This window comes from Microcaecilia unicolor, chromosome 3 (assembly GCF_901765095.1).
Source record: "Microcaecilia unicolor chromosome 3, aMicUni1.1, whole genome shotgun sequence".
NCBI classification, from domain to species: domain Eukaryota; kingdom Metazoa; phylum Chordata; class Amphibia; order Gymnophiona; family Siphonopidae; genus Microcaecilia; species Microcaecilia unicolor.
This window is the reverse complement of record NC_044033.1, coordinates 225,047,048-225,070,612: the sequence shown is the minus strand read 5'-3', so window position 1 is coordinate 225,070,612 and position 23,565 is coordinate 225,047,048. Positions and strand designations below refer to the sequence as shown.

Here is a 23,565-nt window from a genome sequence, read left to right as displayed (position 1 = left end):
ATCGTCGCTAGGCCCCCCGCGCACCTTTGTGTAAAGTCAGCTACTGAAATCAAAGTACCATCCTCCTTAATAAAGCTTTCTAACAAGTCCACTCCTTGTTCCTGAAGTCTACGGAACACTACATTATCTCTGCCTGGTGTAAAATCGTAATTTCCACCTATCGGGATTAATATACTGGTGGTCGGGTCCTGACCCCATCTCTGCGCTAGTTCCCTCCCCATATGCCACAACGGCCCCAGCAATATACTACCTCTGATTCTTTCCGGTAAGTTCCCTTTCCTTTTAACATGTAATAAGTAATATAAATGCAAAGGATAGAAGAATGCCTTTTCCATCTCCATATCCGTATAAGTGGTGGTGCCTAAAATCCAATCCTGCAGGTGTCTCAGGAGACATGCCTGGTTGTATAGTCGCATGTCTGGTAGTCCCAACCCTCCCTGCCTCCAGTTGCCTATTAAATATTGCCACTTCATTTTAGACTTTTTACCCGCCCAGCAAAACTTTACCACCATTCTCCTCAGTGCACTCACATCTCGCTTCGTCAGTCTCAGTGGCAGTGCCTGCAGAACATATAGCCACCTTGGGAACACAATCATTCGGCACAGCTGTATCCGTCCCGTTAGAGACAGAGGAAGACTCAACCATCGGGCTAATTGCTCTTTCGTGTCCTGTAATAACTTGGCTACCCCGTATATCTGGCTTGTGTCCATTAGGAGTTGTATTTCCAGGTATCTAAATGACCCCTGTGCCCATCATAAAGGGAACCCACCCTCCCACGTTCGCTGAAGGTCTTCCGAACTAGCCAGCGCCTCTGATTTCATGAGATTCAATTTGAGACTCGAGAAGTTCCCATATTCCTGTAAACTTTCCATAAGATATGGCAATGATCTCCTGGGGTCTGTAATTAACACCAACAAGTCATCAGCAAATGTAGCTGTCTTAAAGGTATGCTCTCTAATTGCAACTCCGCTAATATCTACATTACATTGGATTTCTCTTAAGAGGGGATCCAGCTCCAAAATAAAAAGAAGTGGGGATAACGGGCATCCTTGTCTCGTCCCTCTCCGTATCGGAAACCAATCCGACCGTAACCCATTCGCACAAACCTGCGCTTTAGGGCCCGCATACAAGGCTTTGACCGGCTGCAGATATGAACCAGTAATGCCATAAGCCCTCAGCACTCCAAATAAGAAATTCCAGTTCACTCTATCAAACGCTTTTTCAGCGTTGAAACTTATCAACATTGCCGGGGTCCGTTCTGTTCTTACCCTTTCCAAAGCCACCCATATCCTTCTTATATTCTTGGCGATCACCCTACCGCATGTGAACCCCACCTGAGATTCCATTATCAGGGATGGGAGGAATCTAGTCAGTTGATTTGCCAGAATCTTTGCCAGAAATTTTAACTCAACATTCAATAATGAAATCGGTGTATACGAATCTGGCCGATCTGCTGGCTTGCCGGGCTTTGGTAACACATTTATCTGTGCTCTATTAAGGTACAACGGTTACTGCCCCTGTTGGATGGCTCTATTAAACACTTCCACCAGCAATGGGCTAATCTCAGAATTTAAGATTTTATAGAACTCATTCCTCATGCCATCCGGCCCCGGTGCCTTCCCTAATTTACTCCATTTGATCAGTAGCTCGACCTCCTCCACAGCTATGGGTACGTTCAGCACCTCTGCATCATCTTCAGTGACCTGTGGCAGATCCATACTGTTAAGGTATGCTGCACTAGGACGCACAAGCCACCTTATAATTGAAAGAGAAAAACGCCTAGATTTTGACCCAAATCGGGAGATAGACGTTTATCTCACAAAAACGAATAAATCGGTATAATGGAAAGCCGATTTTGGACGTTTTCAACTGCACTCCATCGTGGAAGCATACAAAGTTGATGGGGGCGTGTCGGAGCCGTGGCTAAGGTGGAACTGGGGCGTGGTTATCGGCCGAGGAGAGATGGGCGCCTTTCGCCGATAATGGAAAAAAAGTATGCGTTTGTAGCTAGAATTTAGGGCACTTTTCCTGGACCCTGTTTTTTCACGAATAAGGCCTCAAAAAGTGCCCTAAATGACCTGATTACCACCAGAGGGAATCGGGGATGACCTCCCCTGACTCCCCCAGTGGTCACTAACCCCCTCCCACCACAAAACATGATGTTTCACAACTTTTTATTTTCACCCTCAAATGTCATACCCACCTCCCTGGCAGCAGTATGCAGGTCCCTGGAGCAGTTGTTAGGGGGTGCAGTGGACTTCAGGCAGGTGGACCCAGGCCCATCCCCCCACCTGTTACAATTGTGCTGCTTAATGCTTATTAGTCGTCCAACCCCCCAAACCCACTGTACCCACATGTAGGTGCCCCCCTTCACCCCTTAGGGCTATAGTAATGGTGTAGAGTTGTGGGCAGTGGGTTTTGAGGGGGATTTGGGGGGCTCAACACACAAGGGAAGGGTACTATGCACCTGGGAGCTCTTTTACCTTTTTTTTTGTTTTTGTAAAAGTGCCCCCTAGGGTGCCCGGTTGGTGTCCTGGCATGTGAGGGGGACCAGTGCACTACGAATCCTGGCCCCTCCCACGAACAAATGCCTTGGATTTATTCGTTTTTGAGCTGGGCGCTTTCATTTTCCATTATCGCTGAAAAACAAAAACGCCCAGCTCACAAATTGTCGAATAAAACATGGACGTCTATTTTTTTCGAAAATACGGCTCGGTCCGCCCCTTCACGGACCCGTTCTCGGAGATAAACGCCCATGGAGATAGACGTTTTCGTTCAATTATGCCCCTCAAGGTCTTCCTGCTGTGTATACATTTTATGAAAGAAGTCCCCTAACATTGACAATATGTCTTCATCAGTGTTGACCCACTCCCCCGTGTTAGTCTGCATGGTAAGTATTTTTTTAGCTCTAAACCTCTTATTCACAAGCCGGGCCAGGCATCTCCCACTTTTATTTGCAAACCTATATAGCTGATACTTATAATACATGTTTGTTTTCTGCGCCCTCTCTTGTAGCAACTCATTTAAGGCTTGTTGCGCCTCCAATAACTGTGATCGAATTCGCAAGGTATGCCCTTGGCTGTATTGTTGCCTTAAAGCTACCACCTGCCTTTCCAAACGATACACCTCTCTATTGCGGACCTTCCTTTTAAAGGCCAGGTAAGAAATTATCTCTCCCCTGAGGACGGTATTTGCTGTCTCCCAAAAGAGACACAATATTGGCACAATATTCTCTCCACTTCTCCACCAGAAAAGGCAAGAATTGACTGTCCCGATATAAATGTGCAGGGAATCGCCATGCCCCCAAAGCAGGTCTCCCCTCTCCTACCCTTATCTGCATCCTCACCCAGGCGTGATCCGAAATCATAATGAGGCCTGAGCTTCCTCCACTTTAGTCAGTAAATCCCGTGACAGCATTATATAGTCTATTCTAGACAGCGTTTGGTGAGCTCTAGAGAGGTGCGTGAAATCTTTTTCTGTAGGGTGCAGCGTTCTCCACACATCTACCAATTCCAGTGTGTCACACAACCTTAATATACCTCTTTCCCGTCTGGCCAACTCCCGCCCTGTCGGATTGGATCTATCCCAAGCAGGGTCCAAAACATCATTCAGATCACCCCCCCAACTCTATTGGGATATCTCCCATCGAATGAATTTTGCGAATAATTTGGGTAAAAAACTACTTGTCATAGTTATTTGGAGCATAAATGTTACAGAGTAATAAGGGCTGCCTTTCTAGAATCACTGAGGCCAGGACATACCTCCCCCCTGGATCTACAATCACCCTTTTTACTTCTACATTTAGACTTTTCTTAATTAAAATTGCTACACCCCCCTTTTTTCCCCACGCCGGAGCATCATACATTTCTCCCACCCACCATGTTTTCAATTTTTCATGCTCTTTACGTGTTAGATGTGTTTCTTGTAAAAAGGCTACTGACACTTTCCTATCATTCAGCACCTTCAGTATTTTCTGTCTCTTTACCGGGGAGTGTATACCCCCAACGTTCCAGGTCAGTATCTGTAATGTTGACATGTCACAGCTCTCTCAGATCTAGGGCCTCTACTTGCCAGCTTCTTGGATTCTGTTTATGCCAAGAGAGTGTCCAAGCCTCCACTCCCTCAGTCATTTGTACCTCTATCTCCTCTACCTCTATATGCTCTTCCCCCAGGTCTGTCCTCAATGTGTTTCCAATACAACCACATGCAAACAGGGCTATCCCATCCCTCCCTTGCATCCCCCTTCCCTCCCCACCTTCCTTCTTCCCCCACCTGCCCTCCCCCACCCTTCCCTGCCCACCTCCTCCCCCCTACCCTCCTCCCCAACCCCTTGCTTCCCATTCCAAACCCCTGGGTCCCTGATTGAGACCGTCACGTTTGATGCCATTCTCCCCCCTCCCCTCTAGCAAACACCACAACATCCACATTTCCCCAACAAGTCCCCAACTATTAGCAAGTCACTAGTAACTAATCTGTACTCTTCGCAACTTCAATCTGCATACATATCACATTCTGTAATGCACTAAATATGCTGATCCTGTGTTGCGCTGTTAATACAGATTTATTCTCCCACACAACCACATGTTTGCTATAAATATTTTGAGATGCAGTGACCAGAACTGCTCACAGTATTCGATGTCAGGTCACACCATGGAGCGATACAAAGGCAACATAACATGTTCATTTTTGTTTTCCATTCCTTTCCTAATGATTCCTAACATTCTATTTACTTTTGTAGCCGCCACTGCATACTGAGCAGAGGGTTTCAACGTATCATCAATGATGACACATAGATCCCTTTCCTGGGTAGTGACTCCTAATGTGGAACCTTGCATCACGTATCTATAGTTCGGGTTCCTCTTTCCCACATGCATCATTTTGCATTTGTTACATAAAACATCTTCTGCCATTTGGATGCCTAGTCTCCCCGTCTCGTAAGGTCCTCTTGCAATTTTTCACAGCCCTCTTGTGATTTTACAACTTTGAATAACTTTGTGTCTTCAGCAAATATAATGACCTCACTAGTTATTCTCATCTCTAGATCACTTATAAATATGTTAAAAAGCAATGGTCCCAGCACAAACCCCTGGGGAACTCCATTGTCCATTGAGGATACTGATAATTTAGCCCTACTCTGTTTTCTACCTTTTAACCAGTTTTTAATCCACAATAGAACACTACCTCCTATCCCATGACTCTCCAATTTCCTCTGGAGTCTTTCATGAGGTACTTTGTCAAATTCCTTTTGAAAATCCAGATACACAATCCTGCTTATAATCGAAAGAGAAAAACGCCTATATTCCGACCTAAATCGGGAGATGGACGTCTGTCTCTCGCAGGTGCCCAAATCGGTATAATCGAAAGCCGATATTGGGCGTCTTCAACTGCACTCGGTCGCGGGAACGAATAAAGTTGATGGGGGTGTGTCAGAGGCGTGGTGAAGGCGGGACTGGGGCATGGTTATCAGCCGAGCAGAGATGGGCGTCTTTAGCTGATAATGGGAAAAACACAGGCATTTTTACCGTGAAGTTGGGTCACTTTTTTTGGACCCTTTTTTTTCACGAACAAGTCCCAAAAAAGTGCCCCAACTGACCAGATGACCACTGGAGGGAATCGGGGATCACCTGCCCTGACTCCCCCAGTGGTCACTAACCCCCTCCCACCAAAAGAAACCCACTTTACAAACTTTTCTTGTCAGCCTCAAATTCTGTACCCACCTCAATGACAGCAGAATGTGTTCTATCCTCCGACAGCCTTTCCCTGGTTCTGATGTGGGCAGTGGCGTTCCTGCCCTGGATGGCCCCCCGCCCGGGTGCAGCGCGCCCCCCTCTCCCCCGCTAGATGACACCTCCCCCACTCCGGCGAAATGACACCCCCCCGGGTGCACGCCGCTGGGGGGGGGTGCCGCGGCGCTCGCTTGCTCCTCCGAATTCGCTAAACTTCGTTTGTTTGCTGCAGCTCCCTCTGCCCCAGAACAGGAAGTACGTGTTCCGGGGCAGAGGGAGCTGCAGCGAACGAACAAAGTTTAGCGAATTCGGAGGAGCAGGCGTGCGCCGCGGCACCCCCCAGCGGTGTGCACCCAGGGCGGACCGCCCCCACCCCCTTGGTACGCCACTGGATGTGGGTCTCGGGTGAGTGTGACACCTTTTCTGTTAAGGGCACTGCAGACTCACATCAGCAATGCATTGTGGTGGGTGTAGGGTATTGGGCTCCGCGATTCCACTAGCTTGTGTTCAATGCTCACGATGTTGGTAGTTGGTAGGCTCTACTCCCATAATGCTTTTCCTTCTGCTTACTGGGTCACAGTGTGCCCTCTTTTGTTTCCGGTAGTCCATGAGGTAGTGGCCATTTTTGTAAGCCGGTTTTAGATCCCTTTCATGTGTTAGCCACGTTACAGAACCTAGTTTGTACCTTGAATGTTGCTGAAAGAGGGCATTGTACAGCATTCTGCCAGCTCGGACCTACTGCTAATCTCAGTACCAGGGAGACTCTTTGCCAGTGGGGCACAACCTCTGATCTGCAGTTAACTGTGAGTAAAGGTGCTTATTCCAATAAAGGACATTTTCGGAGACATTAGTCTTCAGGTGTCAACTGGTGTGCCAAGTCCTAGAGGCCTGCATGTATGCAGGTCCCTGGAGCACTTTTAGAGGGTACCGCAGTGCACTTCAGGCAGGCGGACCCAGGCCCATCCCCCCTACCTGTAACACTTGTGCTGGTAAATGAGAGGCCTCCAAACCCCACTGTACCCACATGTAGGTGCCCCCTTCACCCCTAAGAGCTATGGTAGTGTTGTACATTTGTGGGTAGTGGGGTTTGGGGGAGGGGGGGTTGGGGGCTCAGCACCCGTGGTAAAGGAGCTATGCATGTGGGAGCTGTTTCTGAAGTCCACCGCACTGACCTCTAGGGTGTCCAGTTGGTGTCCTGGCATGTCGGGGGGGGCGAGTGTACTATGAATCGTGGCCCCTCCCATGACCAAATGGCTCGGATGAGGACGTTTTTGAGCTGGGCGTTTTTATTTTCCATTATCGCTAAAAAAAACAAACGCCCAGCTCAGAATCGAACAAATCCATGGCATTTTGGTCCGTACAAACCTTATTTTCGAAAAACAAAAAAGACGTCCATTTTTTTTTAGAAAATACGGTCTGTCCCTCCTCTTCACGTACCCGTTGTCGGACATAGACGCCCATGGAAATAGGCGTTCACGTTCGATTATGCCCCTCAATATTGACCAGCTCACCCTTATCCACATGTTTGTTCACCCCTTCAAAGAAATGTAATAGATTGGTGAGGCGAGGTTTCCCTTCACTAAATTCATGTTGGCTTTGTCTCATTAATCCATGCTTTTGAATATGCTCTGTAATTTTGTTCTTTATAATAGTCTCTACCATTTTGCCCAGCATCAACATCAGGCTCGCCAGTCTATAATTTCCTGGATTTCCTCTGGAACCCTTTTTAAAAATCGGCATTACATTGGCCACCTTCCAATGTTCCAGTACCATGCTTAATTTTAAAGATAAATTACATATTATTAACAATAGTTCAGCAAGTTCATTTTTCAATTCTATCAGTACTCTGGGATAAGTACCATCCGGTCTTGATGATTTGCTACTCTTCAATTTTGTGCCATTACATCCTCCAGGTTTATAAAGGTTTCATTCAGTTCCTCTGACTCGTCAGCTTTGAGTACCATTTGTGGCACCGGTATCTCTCCCAAATCTTCCTCGGTGAAGATCGAAGCGAAGAATTCATTTAATCTCTCTGCTATGGCTTTGTCTTCCCTGAGTGCCCCATTTACCCCTCAGACATCTAGTGGTCCAACCGATTCTTTTGCCAGATTCTTGCTTTTAATATATATAAAAAAATTTTTTACTATGTGTTTTTGCCTCCAATGCAATCTTTTTTCAAAGTCTCTCTTTGCCTTCCTTATAAGCGCTTTGCATTTGACTTGCCATTCCTTATGCTGTTTCCTATTATTTTCAGTCGGATACTTCTTCAATTTTCTGAAGGATTTTCTTTTAGCTCTAATAACTTCCTTCACCTCACTTTTTAACCATGCCGGATGTTGTTTGGTCTCCTTCCTCCTTTTTTACTACGTGGAATATTTTTGGCCAAAATGATTTTCGTTTATTCCTCCCTAATCCTAAACAGGCCATCCTTGAATCAACTAGGCATTGTGCATTTTATTTCACTGCTCCCTTCCATTGGAACTCCCTCCCTTGTGATATCAGAGCTGAATCCTCCTTTAAAAAATTTTAATTAGCCATATATACTTGGCTATTCCACCAGACCTATAATACTCCATAAGAAGTTTGCTGGTGAAGATCCAGTTCTCCCTTCCCTTTTATTTGCTATTCCCTGTTTCCTTCCTGTGTTGTAAATTGTTCCATCCCCAGCTTCGTGGAATGCTTGTGTATACTTTCATGTCGAGAGATTCCTGACCCCACTTTTGCGAAGAGGGATCACATCTGGTCGTCTCCCATCTCATGAAACCTGTCTCATCTCCAGAGATCTATAAAATGAATCCTTAAGAAGGCCCACCAGAATTTCTCTGAGTTCTCCATACAAACAAAAACCCATCTGCTTTAAATAAAGTGTCTGGCAGTGGAAGGGGTGTGTACTGTTCCTGAGGTGATAATCACAATTTGAATATTTTTTGTATGATGAGTTGTAAAGAGGATAGATCTCCATTGTTTGGTAATATGGAGTCTGTGAAACAGAACTGGAGAGGCAGGATTTATATTGAGATTTTGTTCAGTCCTGCAGAGATTTCACTCTCACACAGAAGAATTTGTTGAATGATGCTACCAATTATGGTGGTTTTACCTGGTAGCTGTAACTGGCTGGAGTGGAGAGGGTTTCTTATGTAAAAGAATATATGTGGGGAATTGCATTAACTTGCTCTCTATAATATTTAAGGAAGTGTGCTCAGAACATAAGGACCAGATTTTTACTAACAATGTTTATTTACGATACAGGTAATACAATGTTAGAAGGCAGTTTTTAGGGATTTTACACAAGTGAAATGTGCCACAAGATAAATATTGTTAGAAAGTCTGAATTATTAATTAGGGTGGATTAAGAATAACTCACTGTGATTGGGGCTCAGATTAATTCTTTCTGCTGCTGGCTGGAGTGGTGAGACAGCTCTTTTCTCTGTAGTTAGATGGTCTTTGATTGAGGCTCAGATGTATTCTTTCTGCTGCTGGCTGGAGTGTGAAGGAGGTTTTATGGTGATCCTTGCTGGAAAAGATGTCTTCTTGTTGCAGAGTTTTTGCTGGAGCCTGGCCTAGTTTACAGAGATTCAGTAAAGGTCTAGAGAGGTAAAGGAAAAGAAAGATGGCAGACTGAGAGGGTTCTGTTTTTTCATAATTTCCGGTTGGGCCATAGGCATCAGGTGGGGGGTATTTGATCCAATGAAAACTTAGGGATAGCTGAAAACTGGTTATATCTGGATTTTGAGAAGGATTAAGGTAGCTGGTCACCTGTTTAAATTACATCATAAGGGTTCCTGGTTGGCCATCTGCTGTGGTATACACCTATACTTGACAAGATTTAAAGAGTCATTGTCTGTGAGTTTCATGTAGATGGGCTTTCTTTTGTCAGATTAGGTGGTCCTGGTCTGGTACTTTCAAGTAGATGTGCTGTCTTTGTTAACTCCAGTCTCTGTGATTGCTGTCAGTATACAGATTCTGTTCTTTGGAGAATGGTGGTGATTACTTTTCATTATCTTCCTAGGCAACCTTTGTTACACTGGTAGTCCTCTTAATAGTCTTTTTGTTTCAGACTACCATTGGTTTTCAGGGGGAGGGTAGAGCCAGGTCTGTTTTCTGAGCAAGTAACTTTAAAAGAACTCTGCCAAATATTTTTATATATATGTGATTTCAGCAAAATCAGTATAACTCTGAAATTCATCATATCATGCTACACCTAGAGTGCTATGATATCTTATATTGCTAATTAAAAAGTGTAGGAGAAGGTGATGAGGAAGTGACATCACTGCACGATATGGCAGCCTAGCTCCTTCAGTCTTGCCCAGCCACGCTAATATATGGCTTTATCCAACTCCATTGGCTTTTCTTTTGAACTTTAACAGAGTTGGCCTCCAGATCTCTGAGGACTATGAGTAAATCCACTTCCTCATAGAAAAAGAACACTGATCACTCGCCGAGATGAGCAGGAGGTAAGGCCTCTGGGCGCCATGGGTCACCGGTGCGGTTCTCCCCTTCTGACTCAGACTCCGCATTATCACTAGCAGAGTTGCAGCTGCCTCCCTCGAAAATGGGTATCTCTAGTGAGCTGCAGCAACTTCTATCCAGGATACGAGCAGATATAAGAACCTCTAAGGAGGAAATTTTGGACCGCATAGCTACAAAGCACGGACCTCCACAAGCTGGAGGGGAGAGTAGAGGATAGCTACTACTCAATTACCTCCCCTTGTTCCTTCTCACCCAGTACTTCCTTCACCCTTAATTATCTTGTCTGTTTGTATTATTTTTAGATTGTAAGCTCTATTGAGCAGGGACTGTCTCTCTATGTCAGATGTTCAGCGCTGCATGCGTCTGGTAGCGCTATACAAATGTTAATAATAATAATATCGAACTGAAGTTAGATGAGCATGCAGATTTGATTTCGACCCAAACCTCCAGTATTCAAGAACTGGGGAGGCAGTATGCTGAGTTATCTTATAAGTTGGACGACCTGGAAAATAGGGGTCATCGGAAAAACCTCCGGTTTCTAAGTGTACCAGAAGGTGGGCGAACTGAGGATGTCCCGGCCTTAATTTGCCTCCTCTCTGCTAGTCTGGAATCTGAACCCTGCTCACCCCCGATTGAAATTGAAAGAGCTCACCGATCCTTGGGTCAGCGTGCAGATAACAAGCCACGAGATATAACTGTACGTTTTGTTAAATTTGCAGATAGCTTATACTTTCCCGTGCTCGACAGACCCCTAATTTGGAGTACAATGATTCTCGGATTGCTGTTTCCAGGATCTCTCACAATTCACGCTGCAGCAACGGAGGCTGATGAAGCCAGATTTGAGTATCTTAACTAAAGAACAGATTCCGTATAGATGGGGATTTGCAGGGTAAACATCATTTGGTGCAGTCTCTGGTGGGTGCCTGGAAGCTTCTACACGCAGCAGGACTGGTTGTGTCCACCACCCACCCGACCATGCTAGCTCCCACAACAAAAGCCAAACTTCAGTGCTGGCAGAGGGTTTCTGCATCCCTAAGAAGAATGTGGAGAAAGGTGCAGCAATGGTGGTGGAGCAATGACTTGGTTCTTATATGTGGACAGGACTGTTTATGTCCCCAGTATAATGGAATGACTCGTATGGGGAGGAGGAAACTTCCCTTTCACAACCTGATGGTTGGGTGTGCCAGTGTGTGTATGTAGATGGGTATTTGCCCCGTTAGTGAATGGGTTTGAGTCAGGTTGAATTGTGTAGTATGGGAGTGGAATGGAATAAGCTTTGGACTTGGGATGTGTATGTTGCGGGGGGGGGGGGCATTTGGGGGGGGGGGCCGACCTCTACAATTAGTTGTGTGAGTGCATGGTACTTTGTACGGGGTTGCATGGTGAGATAGTACGTGGGGGGGCAATGGGTGGGTGTTAATTAGTTTGTGTATGGGGAATGGCGTGTGGGGGTGAGGATGTATGTGGGTGGGTTTGCCTGGGGTGTAGTGGGTCAGTTTCTCAATATCCCATTCAGGGGGTTTTTATACCTGCTGTCTGATGTACCTTGAGTGGGTGGGTTGGGGAGGGTTATGGGTATGGTCTTGGGATCTGTCCTTGGACCCCTTCTTTTTTCAATCTACACCCCTGGGCTCACTGATCTCATCTCATGGTTTCCAATATCATCTTTATGCTGACGACACCCAGCTTTATCTCTCCACACCAGACATCAATGCGGAAACCCAGGCCAAAGTATCGGCCTGCTTATCCAACATTGCTGCCTGGATGTCCAACCGCCACCTGAAACTGAACATGTCCAAGACCGAGCTCATTGTCTTTCCACCCAAACCCACTTCTCCTCTCCATCCACTCTCTCTCTCAGTCGATAACACTCTCATCCTCCCCGTCTCATCTGCCCGCAACCTCGGAGTCATCTTCGACTCCTCCCTCTCCTTCTCTGTGCATATCCAGCAGACAGCCAAGACCTGTCGCTTCTTTCTCTATAACATCAGCAAAATTCGCCCTTTCCTCTCTGAGCACACCACCCGAACTCTCATCCACTCTCTCATTACCTCTCGCCTTGACTACTGCAACCTACTCCTCACTGGCCTCCCATTTAACCATCCATCCCCCCTTCAATCCGTTCAGAACTCTGCTGCCCGTCTTATCTTCCGCCTAGACCGATATGCTCATATCACCTCTCTCCTCAAGTCACTTCACTGGCTTCCGATCAGGTACTGCATACAGTTCAAGCTTCTCCTACTTACCTACAAATGCACTCAATCTGCAGCCCCTCACTACCTCTCTACCCTCATCTCCCCTTACGCTTCTACCCGTAACCTCCGCTCACAGGACAAATCCCTCCTCTCAGTACCCTTCTTCACCACCTCCAACTCCAGACTCCGCCCTTTCTGCCTCGCCTCACCCTATGCGTGGAATAAACTCCCTGAGCCCATACGCCAAGCCCCCTCCCTACCCATCTTCAAATCCTTGCTCAAAGCTCACCTCTTAAATGTTGCTTTCGGCACCTAACCATTGTATCTCTATCCAGGAAATCTAGACTGCCTCAATCTTGATTGACTGCACTTTTTGACCTTTAGATTGTAAGCTCCTTTGAGCAGGGACTGTCCGTCTTTGTTAATTGTACAGCGCTGCGCAACCCTGGTAGCGTTTTAGAAATGTTAAATAGTAGTAGTAGTAGTAGTGGTAGTGGTAGTGTGTGTGTGTGTGTGTGGGGGGGGGGGGGGGGGGGTTCTTCTGCTTCATTACTTATTGGAGTCCTAGAAGTTCCAACATGGTCTGGGGAGGAAATAATTGGATTTATATGTATTGCTTATACTTGGACTTAGCATCAGGAGATAAGTGCTGATTTGAAAGTCTTGCCCTATAATGTAAAAGGCTTAAATATGCCTCAGAAACGTCAAAAGCTTTTTAGAGAATTGATGCACTTTAAACCATATATTGTATTTTTGCAGGAAACACACCTTCACCGTGTCCACAAAAGGCTCCTGTCTCATCCTTGCTACCCCACTGCTTGCTTTGCCTCACCTGTTGATTCTTCTAAGAAATGCGGGGTGGTTATATTGATACATTCGTCTCTGCCAGTTCAGGTTGTTAAGATTAAACAGGACCCAGGTGTAGGGTTACCATATGGCTCCAGAAAAAGGAGGACAGATTGAGCCAGTCTGGGTTTTACTTCCATTGATTTCAATGGAAGCAAAACCCGGGCTGGATCAATGTGTCCTCCTTTTTCTGGAGCCATATGGTAACCTTACCCAGGTGGGTGTTTCCTATTTTTCATATTACTATTGATGGGGTGGATGTCACCTTGGCTTTCATATATGCACCCAATGATCACCAGGGTGTTTTCTATGCCCATTTGCGTGAGAGGCTCTGGCCCCATTTCTTCGAGACACCTTAGTGATGGGCGGCGATTTTAACGCCATGCTAAACCCTGATCTTGATCGTTCTCGTGGGTCTCCTGGTGTAGATTTTAAGATATACTCTGCCCTGAGCTCCCTCATACATTCTCTTGGATCTTTGAACGTTTGGCGTCTCTCTCACCTGCAGACTATTTTTACTATTCCCCTGTACACGACTCCTACACACGCATTAATTATATCTTTCTGGACTCTAGATTGGTTGAAGGGGGTCCGGACGCTGGTATTGGTAATATCAGTATATCAGATCATGCACTGGTTTGGGTCTCACTATCTTCTTTTATGAAGGAAAAAGACAGGCGATGGACTCTAAACACTCGCTTGTTGCAGGAGGCGGAGGTGGTGGGAGGCTACAGAGCAATGGTAAAAGAGTATTTGGAACATAATATTGATTCAGGCCCTCCTTTGAATGTAGTCTGGGACACCATGAAGGCTGTGGCTCGGGGATATTTTTTACAACTGGCCAGCAGGCGTGCCCATCTCCAAAGGATGCAACTCGCTAGCTATCTAGATAAAATTCAACGTTTGGAGGCTGATCACAAGGCCAGGGGGTCCCCTGAATCCATTCAGGAATTACGTGCCGTTAGGCTCCAACTAGACGCCATTTACTCAGAGCAATTAAGTTTGGTGCAGGCACAGCAGAAAGCGTGTTCTTATGAATTTACTAACAAACCGGGACGAACCCTTGCCCTTAGATTGCGCAAACAAAGGGTTGACCGCACAATTGTGCATATCCGGGATGGTAAGGTCAATGCTCTGAACACATCCTCTCAGATACGCCTGCGCTTCCAAACTTTCTATCAATCATACTTGCAGGAGATTCAGCCCACTCAAGAGGTTATTTCGGAATACCTAGCTTTCTGCAACCTGCCTTCACTATCCCCTGTACAACAAGCTGATCTGGACAGGCCGGTAACTCCATTGGAGATTCAAAAGGTTATTAAAGGTCTCCCTGCCTAGAAGTCACCTGGGTTAGACAGCTTGCCTAACGAATTTTACAAGACATTTGCCCCAGAGTTGGCCCCTCTTCTTGCTGATTTACTCAATCAAGTCCGAACCAGGGCAATCTTGCCACCTTCTATGATGGAGGCCTGGATTGCGGTAGTTCCAAAACCAGATAAAGACCGCACTGAATGTGCCTCTTACTGCTCCATCTCCATTCTTAATGCAGATGTTAAGATCCTAGCAAAGGTACTCGCAAATCGCCTTGCAATTGTTTTGCCATCTCTTTTACACCCCAACCATTTGGAGTTTGTAACTCATCGTCAAGCCATGGATAACATTAGAAGAGCCGTAGATCTGTTATATTTATCTAGACATGCCCAGATCCCTATGTGCCTTTTTAGTCTTGATACAGAGAAGGCTTTCGACAGGCTCCATTGGCCATTTATGTATCGGGTTTTGGAACACTTTAGGGTAGGCCCTTCTCTTTGTGGCTGGATTCAGGCCTTTTATAACTCTCCTAAATCTTGTGTTAGAATAAATGGGGGAAACTCTGCTGTGTTCTTCTTGTTTAGAGGTACTCATCAGGGGTGCCCTCTATCTCCAAAGCTCTTTGTGATTGGTTATGGAACCTTTCGCGTTGAAAGTGCACTTGAATCCTGATATCTCAGGTATCCACTTTGCAAATCAAAATCATAAGCTGGCCTTTTTTGTGGACGATGTACTGATGTTTATTACTCGACCATTAACTTCACTCCCTAAATTTTTGCAGGTTATTAATGAGTACTTAGCTGTATCTGGGTTTAAAATCAACATGAATAAATCGGAGGCCTTGAATACTACCTTACCTAAGCAGCTATTGGACTCATTGCAGGCCTCCTTTCCCTTCCGTTGGGCCACAAGGGGGCTTCGCTATCTGGGGGTACTCCTGACCTCACGCTTCTCTGATTTATTCTCAGCGAGCTATACAGGCCTGCTTAGAGCTATCATTGGAGATCTTGATCATTGGGGAAGACCTAGCCCTCTCCTGGTTTGGCCATATAACTACAGTTAAGATGAATATCCTTCTCCACTTACTCTACTTGTTTCAAGTTCTTCCCTTGAAGATGTCCAGGGAGTTTCTCTCTAAGCTACAAGATCATTTTATACGTGTTATTTTGTCGGGTAGGCTTCCGCGTTTACCTAGATCTTTCCTGTACCAAGACAAGAGGCGGGGGGGGGGGGGGGGGTGCTTGGGGATCCCCAAACTTTACTAGTATTACACAGCAGCTCGAGCGCATGCAGCTTTAGAATGGTACCAGGCACAGCCCTACAAACTCTGGGTACACTTGGAACAGTTTTCATTAGGCCCCAGGCCACTGGGTGCTCTTATGTGGCTCCCAAGTAAACATAGACATCTTGGGGAGGGGCTGTGGCCTTTGATTTACACCACCTTTCATTATTGGGATAGTCTGTTTCTTAGTCAGGCCTGCATCTTGTTACATCTTTCACCCATAGCCTTCAATGCTCTTTTCCCCCTTGACAATGGTCAGAGGATCTTCGCCTGCTGGTATTCTGAGGGTCAGAGGACTTGGGGACAATTTTTCAACGAGGATTCCATTCTAACTTTTCCCTCCTTACAGGAGGAATTTCCTTTTGTGTCAAAAGATAGGTATGCTTACCTTCAGATATCCCATTTTCTTTCCTCGGCTACTATTTGCTCTGCAATTCTACGAGAAGAGTCCTTTTTGGAGGACCTGTGTGAGGACTCCAAGTCCATGAGAGGCTTGATCACCTGTTTGTATAAACACTTGTGTTTACAATCTCCAACATACACATTGCATAGACAGAATTGGCGTACAAGCTGGGCTTGGAGTTAGGAGAGGATGAGTGGGGGGTATTGGAAAGGGCACTGGTGAAGGTGTCTCTTTATGTACCTTTTAAAGAGAATGCTGTAAAAGTATTGTTTCGTTGGTACCTAACACCTGCTCGCCTTTGACGCATTTACCCAGGCTTTTCGGGTATGTGTTGGAGGAGTTGTGGATAAATTGGTACAATGAGCCACATGTGGTGGGCTTGTGTTAAAATTCGTGCTTTTTGGAAAGCAGTTGAATATAGATTACAGAGGTGGTTGGGACACCCCATCCCTTGGTCGCCAATGTTTTTCCTTTTTCCAAAGAAGGTCCCAGGGTTTAAATCTCCTCAAGCTACTTTGGTGTGAGACGTCATGTGTGTTGCTTGAGTGCTCACAGCAGCACACTAGAAGCAACAATCTGTCCCTCCACTGGTGAAGTGGCTCAATAAGCTGTGGTACATTTGTGAAATAGAACGCTTAATAGCAGAGCATAGATATCAGATACATAAATGGGAAGTCATCTGGGCGCCTTTTACTTCTCACTGTTCTGCTTGAAATTTCCTTGCTTGGACTGTGTTGGAGTATACCTGGGCGGGGGTTTGCACCTTCTGGGTTTGTGAAGAGGGGGGAGGGCCTAGGAGGTGGTAGTTGAGGGTTAACTTTTCTTATTATATAAAGTCTTTAAATAGTTTTGAAGTTCTATATGGTAACATTTTTGCCTGGTTGGGGCTAGAGGAAACCCTGTTTTGACCTTGTATTGTTACCCATATTTCTCGCATATGCTTAACTTGGCAGACTCTTTTGTTACACATGGTTGCTCATTTCTGTTTTTCCTCTGTGCCAGAACTGTTAATAAAGATTTCATACAAATAAAAATAAAAGTGTAGGAGAAGGTGGGTTTGATGTGGTAGTGGCTATGATGTACAAAAATGTCACTTAAATCCCCCCCTCCATTCCTAGCTTGTTCACCTGTTGCCACCCCAAATATTTCTGCCTAGAGAAACCACTGGTGCTGATATGGGAACACTCATACATGTCCAGAGGAGTCTCAAAGGCTTCTCTGAGCTGGAGGAGAGCACCGGCACACTGTTTCCATCAATGACATCACCATGATGTCTGCCCACATCTCCCCTGTTCATCTGTGGAGAAAATGTCATACAAAGCTAAAAATGTGTTCTTCAATAAGTTGATATTATTGTATAAAGGAGATGCCAATGTTTAGTGATGTTTAATAGTCTCATCACATCAGCTGTAGAAGGACACATTCCATGTGGTCTGTAGTGAAGTCTCTGCAAAATTACCAAGTGATAAAAATTAGATTTAATAATTGAAGTACTGAATTTCAGACATACTGATTTTGATAAAATGGGGGAATACTTGAAGAAGAAGCTGTTGGTGTGGGAAGGCGTAGGAGAAGTGGAAAAACAGTGGTCCAAGCTAAAGGCTGCTATAAATATGGCAACTAATCTTTTTGTGAGGAAAGTAAACAAAAACAAGAGAAGCAGGAAGCCTATAAGGTTCTCCAAACAAGTAGCTGAAAAAATAAGAGCAAAAGAGGCTTTGTTCAAGAAATACAAAAGAATGCAATGAGAGGATCACGGAAAAGATTATCGGATTAAACTGAAAGAAGCGAAGAGGGAAATACGGGTAGCGGAAGAAAAAATGGCTAAAGATGTAAAGAGAGGTGACAAGACTTTTTTCAGATATATTGGAGAAAGGAGAAGAGATAGGAATGGAATTGCGAGACTGAAAGGTTATGAGAATGGCTATGTGGAGAATGATGAAGATAAAGCGAATGTGCTTAACAATTATTTCTCTTTGGTGTTCATGGAGGAAAATCCTGGAGAAGGACTGCGGTTGGCTGCTGAGGGAACATCTGGGAATGGAGTGGATACTGCGCCGTTTATGGAAGAAAGAGTTTATAAACAGCTGGAGAATCTGAAGGTGAACAAAGCTATGGGGCCGGATGGGATACATCCCAGGATACTGAAGGAGCTCAGAGAGGTCCTGGTGGGACCTCTTAAAGATTTATTTAATAGATCTTTAGAGAAGGGAGAGGTTCCGCGATTTTGGAGACGAGCGGATGTGGTCCCTCTTCACAAACGTGGAGACAGGGAAGAAATGGGAAACTACAGACCGGTAAGTCTGACGTCAGTGGTAGGAAATATAATGGAGTCGCTGCTGAAGGAAAGGATAGTTAACTTTCTAGAAACCGATGGGTTATAGGACCCGAGGCAATATGGCATTACCAAAGGAAAATCCTGCCAAACGAATCTTATTGACTTTTTTGACTGGGTGACCAAAGAACTGGATGAGGGACATGCGCTAGATGTAATCTACTTGGACTTCAGCAAAGCCTTTGATACGGTCCCCCACAGAAGACTTGTGAATAAGCTGAAAGGGTTGAACTTAGGACAGAAAGTGGTGAACTAGATAAGAAACTGGTTGACCGACAGTTGGCAGAGGGTGGTGGTAAATGGAATCCGCTCAGAGGAAAGGAAGGTGAGCAGTGGAGTTCCTCAGGGGTCGGTGTTGGGGCCTATTCTGTTTAAAATATTTATGGGAGATATTGCTGAAGGGTTGGAAGGAAAGGTGTGCCTTTTTGCGGATGACACGAAAATAGCCAATAGAGTGGATACCCTGGAGGGAGTAGAAACGATGAGAAAGTTAGAAGAATGGTCTAGGGTCTGGCAGTTCTTCAGAACTGGTTTTAAATCACGATGATTAAGTGTCACGGCTAGCAGCAGCACAACACTACGAGGGCTCTACCGTTCATCTTTATCACACCATAAGCCTTATGGATCTGAGATAAGTGGACAATAATTTCAGTTCCCGTATTTTATAAGTTACAGCATTTAATTAGGGTGGAGAAGGGAGGTAGGCATGTGCTGTGATGTTTTCCAGTTGAAGTGCTGATTTGTTAGCGTGACAAATGAGATTAGCACAACAACAAATACTGAGCACTGCAAAATAAAAATATAAAAAAATTATATAACATACATATTTTGCTGAGATAATGTGTAATTAATTCTGGTAGTTCTTGAATATCTAGTTAAAATGTAATGCCAAGAAGTGTAGAGTGATGCACTTGGGGTGCAGAAACCCAAAAGACAGATACCAGATAGGAGGGGAGAGATTAGTAAGCTCAGCTCAGGAGAGAGACCTTGGGGTGTTGGTGTCAAAGGATCTGAAGGTGAAGAAACAATGCAACAAGGCGACGGCCATGGCCAGAAGAATGCTAGGCTGCGTAGTGAGGAACATAACCAGCAGAAGAAAGGAGATGTTGATGCCCCTCTACAAGTTGTTAGTGAGGCCCCACTTGGAGTATTGTGTTCAGTTTTGGAGGCCGTATCTTGCTAAAGATGTAAAAAGACTGGAAGCGGTGCAAAGAAATGCTACGAAAATGGTATGGGATTTGCGTTGCAAGAGGAGAGACTTGCTGACCTGAACATGTATACCTTGGAGGAAAGGAGAAGCAGAGGTGATATGATACAGACGTTCAAATATTTGAAAGGTATTAATCCGCAAATTAACTTTTTCCGGAGACAGGAAGGTAGTAGAACTAGAGGACATGAATTGAGGTTGAAGGGGGGCAGAGTCAGGACTAATGTCAGGAAGTATTTTTTCATGGAGAGGGTGGTGGATATGTGGAATGCCCTCCCGCAGGAGGTGGTGGAGATGAAAATGGTAATGGAATTCAAGCATGCGTGGGATAAACACAAAGGAATCCTGTTTAGAAGGAATGGTTCCGTGGAATCTTAGCGGAGACTGAGCGGCGACGCCGGAAATTGGAAACAAAACGGGAGCTGGACAGACATCTACAGTCTACGCCCTGATTGTGACTGAATAGATAGAGATGGGCTGGAGTGTAAATTTTAAGGGGCTTCAATGTTAGCTTCAGAACTTAGTACAAAAACAGTACTTGGCAGACATCTACGGTCTGTGCCCTGAGAAAGGCAAGGACAAATCAAACATGGGTATACATATAAAGTATCACATACCATGTAAAATGAGTTTATCTTGTTGGGCAGACTGGATGGATTGTACAGGTCTTTATCTGCCATCATTTACTATGTATATACTAGCCGTTGAGCCTGTAAAAATGGGCTAGTATAGGAAGGGGGGTTTCAAAGGCTCCTTCCCCTCGCCGTTGCAAGGCCGCCCCCCCCCCCCCCCCCGCTGAGCTCACCACTGCCCCTCCCCCTCCGAGGTCGCCGCTACGGCCCCCCCCACCCTCAGAGTCGCCGGCACCCCTCCACCCGTGCCGGGCCCTCGCTTCACTATTGAACAGCGCTGGAACGCAGCACACAGCTCAGCTGAGCTCCCGTCGGCCTTCCTTCTCTGCCTGTGTCCCGCCCTCATGTGACGTAACGTCGGTGAGGGCGGGACACAGGCAGGGAAGGAAGGCCGACGGGAGCTCAGCTGAGCTGTGTGCTGCGTTCTGGCGCTGTTCAATAGCGAAGTGAGGGCCCGGACCGGGTGGAGTGTGGGTGGCGGCGGTGACTCCGGGTGGGGGACCGGTGGCGGCGACCTTGGGGGGGGGAGCGGTAGCGATGGCAGTTCCCTCCCTCTCTCCCTCCCCCTGCGCAGGTTCCCTCTCTGTGCCGCCACCGTCATCACGTATTCACGCGGGGGCGGGACAGAGAGGGAAGTCTCTACTGCGCATTTGCGAGTGAGTCGGTCACTCGCCATTTATATGTTTGATGTTACTATGAAGTGAGATGATCTGAGCTGGCAGTCACAGAACAGTGAGACATGACACAGTCAGTCTCATTACAGAGCTCAGAGGACAGGAAATGTGTCATATGGCAAATGACACGCAGGTGGCACCTTAAAGAAAAATTAATTTAAAACATGGTCTTTCAAAGACTGGGGTCCACTTTGTCACATGCACGTCCTTGAAAGTTAAGTCTAAACAGTAATGAGTTTATTGAGGACTCCACCAGACTATGGGGTCCAGGGGCGTAGTGAGCTGCTGAACTACTGCATTGTGCTATGGGAACATGAGGGACCAATGAGGAGACTTGTTTAATGCAGCCTGTCAGTGAGTCAGCCAATTAGAATCTTTATTTCATCCATTTGCTCAGTAGAGGAGTCCCATAGGGTAAAATTACAGATGCTAACCAATAACATTGTTTTTCTGTAAGTTAGTCAGTGAATGATAACCAATAACAGAGTGTCTCTCAACCTGCCAATGAGAGCAGAGGTGGGTATGTGAAGAGCCAATGAGAAATCTCTGCACATGTTTATTAATGTTTCTCCTCCCTTCCCTGCAGTGAATGTGACTCTGGATCCTGAAACTGCTCATCCCAATCTCATCCTGTCTGAGGATTTGAAAACTGTCAGGCACGGAGACACGAGACAGAAGCTGCCGGATAATGCCCAGAGATTTGATCCTGTTGCCAGTGTCCTGGGGTGTGAGAGCTTCACCTCGGGGAGACATTACTGGGAGGTGGAGGTGGGAGACAAGACTGACTGGACATTGGGGGTTTGTGAAGATTCTGTGAACAGGAAGGGGGAGATCAAACTAACACCTGAGAGAGGATACTGGACAGTGATACTGAGAGATGGAGATGAATACAAGGCCTGCACCTCCCCTGACACCCTGCTTCACCTGAGTGTGAGACCCAGGGCAGTGGGGATTTTCCTGGACTATGAGGCAGGAAAGGTCTCATTTTACAATGCAGATAATAAATCTCATCTCTTCACCTTCACCAACACCTTCACTGAGAAACTCCGGCCTTATTTCAATCCTTGTTCTAACAGAGGAGGTAAAAATGCGGGGGCTCTGAGAATCCGCCCAGTGCCAAACTGGGAATGAGTGAACCAGACTTAGGGGTCTGATATATAATCTGGGAGTTGATTTTTGAGATCTGGATAAGAAGAATCAGAGTGTTACTTGTGAGCTGTGCTGTTCAGGTTCACTATATACAATCTGTGATCTGATTTTCCAAACTTAGACTAACCTTGTAAAGAAAATGTACTGTTGAAACAATAAGTGGGGGGAAAAATTAATAATGACAATAAAATCATTTTAGAATACTCAAAAAAATTAATGACATTTCATTAGCAGCTGGAGAGGTGGGATTAGAGCTTGTGAATATGAGGAAGGGGCTCAGTGACACTGTGAGAGACACAGATGTGGGACTAGAGCCTATGAATGTCAGGAGGGGTCTAAGTGGCACAGTGAGAGTGACAGAGATCAGATTAATGCCTGTGAATGTGAAGAGGGGTCTCAGTAACACAGTGAGAGTGACAGAGATGAATTAGAGCCTGTGAATGTGAGGAGGTGTTTCAGTAATACAGTGAGAGTCAGAGGTGGGATCAGAGCCTGTGAATGTGAGTAGGGGTCTCAGTAACAGTGAGAGTGACAGTTCGGTTTAAAGCCTCTGAATATGAGGAAGAGTCTCAGTGACAGAGTGGCAGTGGTTGGTTTAATGCCTGTGAATATGAGTAGGGGACTCAGTAATACAGTGAGAGATGTGGAATCAGAGCCTGTGAATGTGAGGAGGGGTCTCAGTAACACACTGAGTGTGAGAGGTGGGATCAGAGTGTGAATGTGAGGAGGGGTCTCAGTAACAGTGAGTGAGAGGTGGGATTAGAGTCTGAATGTGAGGAGGGGTTGAAATAACACAGTGAGAGTGATAGAGATGGGATCATTGTCAGTGAATGTGAGGAGGGGTCTAAGTGACACAATGAGAGTTAAAGTCTGTGGATGTCAGGAGGTGGCTCATTGAGAATGTAAGACTTACAGAGGTCTGCTTAAAGCCTATGAATGTGAAGCGGGGTCTCAGTGAAGGTGAGAGTGACAGAGGTTGGTTTATCCTGTGAATGTGAGGAGGGGTCTCAGTAACAGTGAGAGGTGGGATCAGCCTGTGAATGTGAGGAGGGGTCTCTAGCACAGTGAGAGTGAGAGGTGGGATTAGAGCCTGTGAATGTGAGGAGGGGTCTTATTAATAGTGAGTGATAACAGGTGGGACTAGAGCCAGTGAATGTCAGGAGGGGTCTAAGTGACACAGTGAGAGTGACAGAGATCATTTAATGCCTGTGAATGTGAGGAGGGGGTCTCAGTAACACAGTGAGAGTGATAGAGGTGGGACTAGAGCCAGTGAATATGAGGAGGGGTCTCAGTAACACAGTGAGTGAGAGGTGGGATCAGGGCCCATGTGAGAGT

At 45.9% G+C, this 23,565-nt stretch overlaps 1 protein-coding gene across 1 annotated transcript in view; it reads left to right on the top strand.

Annotated features, from left to right (window-relative positions):
• LOC115466344 (E3 ubiquitin-protein ligase TRIM39-like) overlaps window positions 1-22,269 on the top strand; it is a 48,263-nt gene extending 25,994 nt beyond the window's left edge. The window contains exon 7 of the mRNA XM_030197533.1: window positions 21,668-22,269. Within this exon, the coding sequence (XP_030053393.1) occupies window positions 21,668-22,212 (545 nt within the window). The 3' untranslated portion in view covers window positions 22,213-22,269. The remainder of the gene's footprint in view (window positions 1-21,667) is intronic.
• The last annotated feature ends 1,296 nt before the right edge of the window (window positions 22,270-23,565 follow it).